An 11,154-nucleotide genomic window follows, 5' to 3' on the forward strand; every position below is an offset into this window, starting at 1 on the left:
GTAGCGCTGCGTAGGGTCTACGTGCGTAACTACACCGTTGAGTATAAATCAAGCTTTAGCTAAGAAAGACTGAAAACAGGGGGAAATGGCTAGCCTGGCTGTGTCCAAAGGTTAAAGGGGAAATAAGCCTGCCATCATGTACAAAAACAGAAATTTGTGCAGTGATGTGCTAGAACTATTTATTGGCCAGGCGAGTGACTTCCTGGATCCTTGATGTCAGGCAACCAACGGAGATTCATCACTCCCAATAAGGAAATAGTTATAGCAGATAACTCCACGTTTCTAGACGAAACTGCTTCCACTTACGTTTTTCCAAAAGTCATCATAATTTAAAACACTTTCCGGCGTTTTTACGGTCATTCTACTATCTTGAGTACCTGGATCCGGCAGCGACTCTCGAGCCGCTGCTGTTGAAGGTGACGTGTGTGGCGTTGGTAGTGAACCGGGTCAGGATGCCATCGGGATCGCCGTCGGGAAACGTGTGGATCTGCACTGTGTTGTTGGAGCTTGCTGTCACCAGCTTGCCGTTCTGTGAAAGAAAGAAAACATCTCAAAACACCACCGACAGCTGTGAACTGTGTTGCTGCGTTACAAAATGTCTCAGTAGGAATCAACCGTGCATCATGAGTCGATGTATCCCAGGACAAACTAAAATCTGCCAGAAAGCGGCAGGTGACCAACCTTGAGTGCGAGAGAGTACGCCTTTTCCCCAACGGTGATGAACTTTGGGTCGTCATCATCCAGACTCTCCCATATCCGAACATCGCCGTCATTTCCGCAGGTGACAATGAACCTGAAGAAAATTTTATCACGATCACATTTGGTTAATATAATGCAGCAGAAGTTAATGTTTTTTAATTGAATTGACTTTTGTGCAACATGAGGGATTTACAGCAAATTAAATTGTGCTACAGTGTTTTTGACACACACACAAACTGCTGCTTGGACCAGCTTCCCCTTCAGCTTAATCACTTAATACAATCACATCCACTGCGTGGGACAGTAAGAACATTACTGCTAAACAAGTCAGTGTTATTTCTTCACTCACTGTGCACAGTCCAACATCATTTCTGTTGTCGTATAAGTGATTATATCCATAAATTAATGTATAAGGCTTTTATGCATTTTAAATCCTTTGAAATGAACACATACATTGTAAATGGACTGTATACTTTATTTCTATTCAAGGTCATGAGGCGGATCATGGACTGGGCCGAAGGTACGAAGACTATTGGTGGAAATGGATAGTCAAAACATTTCATTCAGTCCAGTTCAGTCACCGATTTGGTAGTTTGTTCAATGCTTTATTACAGGTTTTTTTTTTTAAATGTCTGGGACTGCGGGCCTCCCCTCAGACAAAAGCTTGGGAAACGGTGCCCCCCCCACCACATCTTTAGTGTACTTGGTAAGTTTCGCTCAATTCCTGGATGCCTATGGGATCATGATTATATTATTTGATCCCATAGGGTTAACATTTGAGCCAAAATAGCCCCTACTGCTGCTGTTTGACACATCTTCACCACTGGTTTTTAAAAAAGGTCTGTCCTAAGCAGTGTTAAATATCAAAAAAAGGTAATGATTACACATTACTAGTTACTTTTTTTAAAGTAATGCCTTATTTAACTAGATTACTCACTGTTGAAACTAACTGGTTACATTACTTTTGGATTAATGCGTAACATCACCTGTGATGCACAATAACAGTAAAGTTACACCTCATATATGCTCAGATCAACACCAATCGTTATTATAATGAGAACCTACACAGGATCTCTCTTTTATGTTCTTTAATACTACAAAGCTGACAATAAAGTTGTGAACATCAGCCCAACATTTGTCAAGAGAAGAACAAGGCTAGAGTACAGTAGCCTACTATAATGCTTAAAACTGTATTTGGACATTTCATAGGAAACTTTTCGCCATGAGAGGGAAGAATTTAGAAAGTTACGTGGCGCTGTGGAGAGCCACCAGCTGCAGTAGCGCATGGATCATGCGTCACATTCATCCAGCCAGAGGGAACGATAACAAACCGTTCACAGGGCGTCGTTTGTACTAGCGACACAGCCCGTACCGGAGAGGGAGTGGGGCGGTGGAGCGTACAGGGCCAGGAGATCGCGGAGCGACCGGCCGGCTGCAGGCGGTCGGTGACCGTTCCCTCTGGCTGGATGAAGTCTGACGCTCTGCATGATCCACGATGATACAGAAATATAGAGATTAGTGTCAATAAAGCATGCTGTCAATATTTTAGAGATCCCCCAAACTATCACAAGTAGTTCGCACCCTGGGCAGGAGTCTCTGAAATCGTTTGTCAGACAACCTGTTCCTCCTCGGAGTCAGCACAAGACTGGAGGCTAAAGAGCCTCGCCACAGGCGAAGTAGAGGGTATCGCTGTCCTTTCACGAAACAATATGAAGTAATACCTCCACCCCCGAAAGACGTCTTTGGCAGCTCTGCAATTTCTGCGTATTCATGAACTGGCGCTGAAGTCAAAAGTGAGGTCCGAAAAGTGTTACGCAAACACGCACGAAAAGGGACGTCCGTTTTAGTTTTCTCTCCTTCCGTTACGCGGATAGTTCAAGAACCAGTTCGGAAGTAACGAGATGATTTTGTTATTAGTAAGTGTAATGTGATTACTGAAGTTATTAACAGTAATGCGTTACATTACCGCGTTACACACAAAAGTAATCTGATTACAGTAACGCGTTACCCCCAACACTGGTCCTAAAGCATTTATTAGTTTCTGACTCTGATGGTTCACAAAAACTACTGTATCTCTGAACTCTCACACATGTAGGCTATTCTATGTGATCTCCTTTTGATAACTAATGCAATAAGTAAAGTAATATTGTTTCACTTCCATTCACCGAGCCTCCCCTGAAACTGTTTGGAGCTCTCCTGGGGAGGCCCGCCTCACACTTTGAAAACCCCGGCTTTATAAGATAAGAAATTTATGTTATAGTCCATGACGCCATGATGTTATTTGTGGCAGTGTTTCTGACTCTCATCAGTTTAGTACTAAGTTCACTCTCTTCCAAGTTTGCACCTTTATGTTCAGTTTAATACAAAACCGGGCCGAACAAGACTAACAGCTCAGAAAACCGCAGCAGAATTACAAGGTAATGATTCTTTGTCCCTAAGTTTTCAGCTGTTCGTCACAGCTGAAGTGACATGCCTCTTTCTGTCACCAGTGAGGGGAGCTTCAATACAAACAGCTATTATAGCAATTTTACATGTACTGAACACCTCTAAGGTAGACGCTCTGAGCAGGCCACAGGTGTATTTTTTTTAGGGTAAAACTAAAACCCAACACATTTTACACAGACAATCTTGCCCACTTCAGAACGCCTTATGTTTGACACAAACAAAATCAAACAACCCAAACAAAAATCACATCATCATGATGATTTTAACATTTCATAATCAGTGAAAATGAAAATTGTGATGCAAAAATGATCATTCCCACGAATCGCCGCAAATTGTAATATCTGTCAAAATAATAGTTTTATGATTTTATAATAAGTTTACAATAACCCTGTAAAACAAAACAAACAAAGACTAATGAATGAGCAGAACATACAGAAAGATGAGCTCCTAGACTATTACAGACGCTGTCATATCACGTCTAGGGCTGGGCGATATGGCCGAAATTGTTATCAGGATAAAAAAAATCATTCGATATCGATAATGATCACAATAAAAGTCAAATCATTAATCTTTAAAGTTTAAAGGCTGATTTTTGCTCCTGAATCAAAGTAGAAAAATTAAGATGGTTAATTTCGTTTATTCTTTAAGGTCAGAACAAACACTTGATGCCAATCAGTGGATCACTTCACAAATCTGAGATTGAACATTTAAAACAATTATGATTTTTTCAACAAATATTCATGGAGTAAAATCACGTCAAATCTTTTTTCTCTTCAGTCCCTTTTCCCCCCCAACAAAAGGAATTTCTTAACAGAAAAATGAATAATAATACTTAAATCAAAGATTTCTTACATTGTTAATGAGGAAAATAATATTGCGATAAATATCATTACTGTTTTACTGCCCTGCCCTTCATTCATCTCAACATTAGCAGCCACAGACAGTGAAACATTTGTAATAACAGGTATTAACTTTTTACATATATAAAACTTCTTTAATGTTTGACTTACTTCCCAGAGTCATCAAAGCAGACCTCGGTGTGTCCCTCCGAGTGGCCGTAGCGCATCGGCTTCCTCTCACAAGGCATTTTCACAAATCACCAGACTGATGAAACACAAAGACAAACACAATCAGTAATCAATACGTGAAGCTAGAACTAAGACATCTGCACAACCCAGTTATCCTCCGCCCTGTCAGTGTCTCACATTACTGCTTCTTAGCTAGCTGAGCTAACGCTAACAATACAGCCAGTGTGCATTAACCGGCTATTTTAAACTCAACGGTCGGATATGATAAACTGTGCGACACGTTCAACACTAAACGGAGAAGTTATCTAAGTAGTTATGACTTGAGAAGAGAGAAGTATAACAACTTACAACTTCCCCGGGTGACTCCAGGCTCGATCCTCTTCTCCTGAATCTCCCGCGCTGCGTTGAAAACAAGGAAACGGACGTCACAACTCCCGCCAGCTACGTCATGACGCAACTGTCGAAACCCCTCCCCCGTTTGAGCAGCGCACCATCAGCAGGCCTATTCACATGTTTCACCAAGTGGCAATACCACAGGGTATTAAAAACTCTTCTACAAGCAAAGGTCCTGCACTCAAAATTGCACTTAAGTAAACGTATTAGCGTTGAAAACATAGTCAAAGTCACTTTATTTATATAACACATTTAAAAAACAACAGGACTTGACCCAAAGTGCTTTCAAAGTACACAGCACACACAAATAAAAGTACACACCATAGGTGTCATTTACACTGGGGACATGGGCCCACCACTTTTTGAAAGCATTTGTTTAAAATGTTCTGAAAATACCTTGCACCAAAAAAAATTTAACTAACAAATGAAAATGATTTGAGAAATGTTTATTTGCGCAATAAGAAAACATGCAATGCAATTTAAATATAAAAGAAACAAATGTGCATTGTCCAGAAAATGTGACTTAAGCTAAATAAAAAACCAAGAAGCTGAATACTGCATTATGTTCTGTTACATTTTTATATTTATGAATTGTCACCTGCTGGCTGAATTTTTTTGTTTCCCTTAATATAAATACAGATATTTCCACCATAAATTGGTGCAGAAAATGTCTTCAGAACGTAGGAAATTAAGTGTTTAATGCTCCAATTTTCTCATTGCTCATATATTTCAGCATTTCCTATTTCTTCAAAATAGTATTTAAAATCTTCTCGTCTTGTTCCTCTGTATGGTCACGTCTCATGATCCAAGTGTGTCATCACACCCCTAATCTGAGCCCTTTCGTCCCCACCACTTTTCAACACTAAGTGACGCCCTTGGTATACACAAACAAAAGAACAAAGAGTAAATACCATTGTGTACCCAAATACAAATTACACAACACTTGTACACCAGTAGCCTACTACGCATCAATAAAAGGAATATGGAGTACTTGGTTAAAATAAAATTCAAAGAAACTGAAAGGAAATCGATTCACGTTGAAACGCTGTGAGAGAAATATTTAAATAATTCAAAGTGGGGCTGACAAAAACCATTGGTTCAGAATCAGACAATATCCAGAGGGAAAGGTCTTTAAACGCGTTGGCAGGACTTAGTTGTAAGGAGTGAGTAGGGTAGCGTACTAAGAGGAGTTGTTGTGAAGATGACGCAAGCGAGGTGCAGAATATAGAATTAGCAAATCCGCAATGTGGTGCCAAACCAGTGAGGGCTTTAAAAACAAATTATACAATTTTAAAATCTATTCTGTTCTTCACCGGTAACCAATAAGAGTGAAACAAGACCGGAGTGATGTGTTGTCTTTCTCATGCAGAAGGGACCATTTCAGAATCACATATATTAGAATCAGAATCAGAAGGAGTTTTATTGCAAAGTAGTGTTTTACACATACAAGGAATTTGCTTTGGTGATAAGGTGCTACACGTAGACAAACATACAGTTGACATAAATAAATGTAGAAATATATAAATATGGAATAGACAGTGCAAGTTCTAAGATTAATAAAAAGAATAGAGAAAGAACAATACAACTATTTGCAGAGAAAGAACAACATTGCAGATATTTACATGTGCATTATTCCGGGTTTGTGCTGTGCAGACGTATTGCAATGGAAGAGAATATTGTGTACATAAATATATAAATTGACAATATAAAAAATATACAACAACAAAGATTAACAATTAACAACAAATATGTGCAATGTGCCAGGTTTGTGCATGATATGAAATGAAATAGTATTTACAGAGACATTTGTACTATTTGAAAAGGGGGGAGTGTCAGTGGGGGGCCCGGGCCTTGTTGATGAGGCTATCTGCAGACGGGAAGAAGCTGCTTTTGTGGCGAGAGGTTTTGGTTCTGATGGACCGAAGCCTCCTGCCCTTGTCCCTGGCAGTGGCAGCAGCGTACCAGATGGTGATGGAGGAGGTGAGGATGGACTCAATGGTGGCGGTGTAGAAGTGCACCATCATTGTCTTTGGCAGGCTGAAGGTCCTGGGAGATGATGGTGCCCAGGAAGCGGAGGGAATCTCCCACCTGTAGGCGGACTCATCCCCACCAGAGATGAGCCCAATGAGGGTGGTGTCATCCGCAAACTTCAGAAGCTTGACAGACTGGTGACTGGAGGTGCAGCTGTTGGTGTACAGGGAGAAGAGCAGAGGGGAAACCGGTGCTGATGGTCCTGGAGTCAGAGAGATGTTTTCCCATCTTCACGTGCTGCTTCCTGTCTGTCAGGAAGTCTGTGATCCGCCTGCAAGTGGAGTCAGGCACGCTCAGTTTTGATTGCTTGAACTGCGGCAGGGCCAGGATGATAGTGTTGAAAGCAGAGCTAAAGTCCACAAACAGGATCCTGTCCTGGCGTAGGTTCCTGGGGAGTCCAGGTGCTAGAGGATGTAGTGAAGGGCGATGTTTACTGCATCATCTACAGACCAGGCGAACTGCAGGGGGACCAGGAGTGGGTCTGTGATGGATTTAAGGTGGGACAACACAAGGCGCTCAAAAGACTTCATCGCCACAGAGGTCAGGGTGACGGGTCTGAAGTCGATTATAGTCAGGATTATAATACAAGGTAAAAGGCTGTTTATTTGTCTTTTTGGCAACGAAAGTGACACAGTGGATAAGATGCCTGCCTTTGGTGTGAGAGACCCGAAATACAACTCCCCACTGTGACACATCCACCAATGTAACCCTGAGCAAGACACTTAACCCCTCGTTGCTCCAAAGGCATCCGACCTCTGACATAAATAGCAATTGTAAGTCGCTTTAAATAAAAGCGTCAGCTAAATGAATAAATGTAATGTTTTTAGTCCTTTCATGCCTCACACACAGAACCTAGGTAATTAAATGTGTATTCAAATATTGCAACATAAAATTAACCAATAGGCAGTAATTTATATAAAAAGCTTATATACATACACGTATACACGCCATTCATTGCACAGTGCATTGTTTTGGAATTTGCGTCTGAGGAGAATGCAAACAGCAGCAACAAGATGCTAATATTGTTTCAAATTCACATAAAAGTCTGATATTTTGGAAACACTGTCTATCTTGACTGTGCACCAGTCCACCTCCTCTCACCTTGTCGGAGTCTTGTGCTGACAGCTCAGAACATGGACCACCCGCCGAGTGCTTGATCCGGGATGATGATGGTGTTGATTAATGTGTTCATTACTTTAATGTTGCAGCTGGTACAACACACACATAACATTACAGACTAAGAGCTCCTCTCTCTCCCAAACAACAAGCTGCCACAGACAAAGGCTCCCTCCCTAAAACACACCGGAAATGTTACATGATTATCCACCAAGTCAACAGAGATGGACACTTTACTAATGAGCAAACTGCAGCCCTTAAGTCACCATATGATGAAAAATAAAACATAAATTGGTCTTTGTCTTTGTTTTTTTGAAACAAGTCGCTACCTGGTGCCGTAACTATACTAGAAACTAAGTTTAATAAATTTTAAAAAGGATAAAAATACATTAAAAAAAGTTCTTCTTCAGTGTTGTAACTTGTTTTGAGAAGTTAGACATAAATTAATCATATAAAGTAAAGAGTTCTCATTATCAAACACTCCAGGAAATCCTGTTAAATGTCCCAATTAAACATATTTGTAGTGAGTCTCTTATAAAACTGGATCATCTCATATGTCTGCCTGCAGAAATAGTAACTGTGTTTGTGATTCATCATCTTCATTTTTATTAACTAATTTTTAAAAAATATATTAAAAGTTAGACACTATTTCCTAAAAACAGTTGATCAAGGTTTGTTTAGATGCATATTTATTTATCATAAATTCATATTGGGGAATTTATCACCTTCAACTCAGCAACACTTTTTATTTCTCTTTTTCACAATGAGATGTCAAACCCAGGCCCAGAAACACTTTTTAATTATTTCATTATTTATTAATTCAAGTAGCCATTAATATACATTGTATGTGTACCTATTGGCTCTATCCTATGCTGCCAAAGACAAACCATTGGCTCATTCTCTACTCGCCTGTTTGAGTCGTGTCTCTGGGGAGAATTGGATTTTTGCAACAGGAAGTACTCTGTTGGCAGACAGATGGGTATCTAAATATTACATCACATAAATATAATGGTTGTATCAGAGTATTATTCAGCCCATCCTATTGTTCTGTTCAACCTGCTTCTTTAACATGTTATCCGTTCCTAATCGGATCAAACACAGCTGCCAGGATAATTGGTGTCCACACAACCAGCCTAGTACAGCTAAACAATAAGGTCACTGCATGCATTGCAACCTCAATAGCACAGGACATCACACATCCACTCAATCACAATCTTACCTTACTGCTCTCTGGGTGAACGAATTCCCCTTTGTGGACAATAAAGACAAGCCTAATACTTGTATTTTAGGCTATACGTGACTGTATGAAGCAGTCCTGGATAAACTCACATCTAAAACTATGTTTCATTTCTCAGAGTTGGATATCGACTGTTTCATGATTCTAATGTAACACAAGACGTTGGTTTTGAGCTGCTGAAAAACGATGCTCGCTAACTGGATCATACAAGACAACATTAATATTTCATGTATGTGGTTCAGTAAAAAATCAATAGATGCAGTTCCTGACTGTTCATCGACTGAGTGTGGACATACAGGTAGGGTGTCAACGGGATCAATCACAAAGACAGACTTTGTCTTCGGCTTAAAACCTGACTAAAGGGTGTGAGACAGAGATCTATGTTTTCCAGTGGAACAAAGTCATCTAGTTCTTGACTACCTCGAGTGATTTAGTATTTAGTATCGATTAATTTTTAAAAATGGTTAAAAACGAAGCAACTGAGGCTCAAAATCCTGTTTTAGTCCCTGATTGATACTCAAATAATTATGAACCCTACATTTCCCTTAAGACAACTAATAGCATCTTTTCTTTAGACTCCACACCTCCAAATAAAAGCGTGAGAACATTTTTGCAGCAGTACATTAGGTCGTGTTGAAATGAGATCTTTTACTTAACTAAAGTTCTGAAGGAAATTCTTGCTTGACACAAAAGGCCGTCAGAAAACGTGGGATTGGATTCCCCTGGATGAGGAAAGCAGGAATTTCCTCTGCCTGGAGATACTGGGGAAATGAAAATAACCGTCCATAGGTTGCTGTGGACCAATCGCCGGGATGTTCGCACTCCTGCACATGCTTAATTGTGACAAGGCCTATGTAATACGATCTTTTCACAATCAATTTGTTGAAAAGGGAGGAAAAAAAATACTAGAAGCAAATGAAAATTGAACACACAACCCCCCGAACTGGAGTCCCGTGCACTGCCAACTGAGTTAATCGCACACATAGTAAATATTGAAACATAAATGGTCAATTGAAGAAGGTCTGGCTGCCATCTAATGACTTGAAAAAAAATTGGCCCGATGCCAGACTAATTTGCCGACCCCTGCCCTAGACTTTCTGTTATGAATGTTCAAGTCCAAGCCAAGAAGCAGGCTGAGTAGTACTCTCCTTGACTTGTTAACTAACCTTTATGTGTAAAATCAGGCGCCTTCTCCTTTATGTATAACAAATGTACTGTATTTAGGGTAAATCGATCTCCTTTTAGGATGAAAGACATGGCGGCTTGAGCCTTGAGAATTTAACAGTTGCAGGGATGTTTTTACTAGGACACAGCGGTTACTAATAACATTAATGGTATTATCTTTTCTACTCTAGTGTCTCTGTGAACCATGACAGTGGGAAAGGGAGCCACTATGTACAATACCAGGACGCTAAAATGGAATTCAGCCATCATTAACTGTATTATTTACTCATATGCTTTTTACTACTGTGACGTGAAAATGTCTTCCACGAAAAAAGGCATATTGAGTCTTTAGTTGTCTGCAGATGTGACTGATTGCTGCCATGGAAGCACACCTCTTTGTTGTGAGATCTGACTAAGGGTAGGGTGGCTAAATTTTAAGCCTTAAAATAAATGTATTTATCACTTTTTTAGTCTTAGAGCACTCTATAGACCCAGACAGCTGTTATTCCCTGAATAACTGAACTGAAGCAGTAATAATGAAATAGAGAACAAAGTCAGACAACAGGACATTGAATTTACTCAAACATGTAGGCTACAAGTAAAATGTTGATATCTATATGACAAGAACTGAGGGGAAAAAAAACTTTATGTGCTTTAAAACCTAATGACTGGATGCTGAATATTTCATGCCCTGTTTTGTATTCATACAACTAACCCCAGGGCAGATGTTTTTCCACTGCTAGTTGAAGAGAGAGAGAGAGAGAGAGAGAAGCTGAATGACACATGAATCAATTGAAAAATCTGAATTCCACCCCAGTTATGGGGGGGAAATAGTCTTTCTCATGTCCTTATCTCTCAATTTGCTCTGCTGAGCGCTGGCATTTAGAGGTGTCCTTTTCAGACAGCATGAATTGTTTTCAGAAGGATACTTCAAAAGCAGCATTTTCCATACCATTAGCCTGTCTAACTATGACATAGCACACAGTTGCAGCATGAACAAGTGTGCGCAAGCATGAGCTGCACCATTAAATTGGTCCAGAG

General features: G+C 40.0%; 1 protein-coding gene across 1 annotated transcript in view; it reads right to left on the bottom strand.

Annotated features, from left to right (window-relative positions):
• Window positions 1-4,660, bottom strand: part of wdhd1 (WD repeat and HMG-box DNA binding protein 1) — a 31,006-nt gene extending 26,346 nt beyond the window's left edge. Inside the window, exons 1-4 of the mRNA XM_046033395.1 lie at window positions 4,521-4,660; window positions 4,155-4,248; window positions 682-793; window positions 378-529 (exon numbers count right to left, since the gene is read on the bottom strand). Of these exons, the coding sequence (XP_045889351.1) occupies window positions 378-529; window positions 682-793; window positions 4,155-4,231 (341 nt within the window). The 5' untranslated portion in view covers window positions 4,232-4,248; window positions 4,521-4,660. The remainder of the gene's footprint in view (window positions 1-377; window positions 530-681; window positions 794-4,154; window positions 4,249-4,520) is intronic.
• Window positions 4,661-11,154: the final 6,494 nt, after the last annotated feature.

This window comes from Micropterus dolomieu, linkage group LG20, assembly GCF_021292245.1.
Source record: "Micropterus dolomieu isolate WLL.071019.BEF.003 ecotype Adirondacks linkage group LG20, ASM2129224v1, whole genome shotgun sequence".
Classification (NCBI taxonomy): Eukaryota; Metazoa; Chordata; class Actinopteri; order Centrarchiformes; family Centrarchidae; genus Micropterus; species Micropterus dolomieu.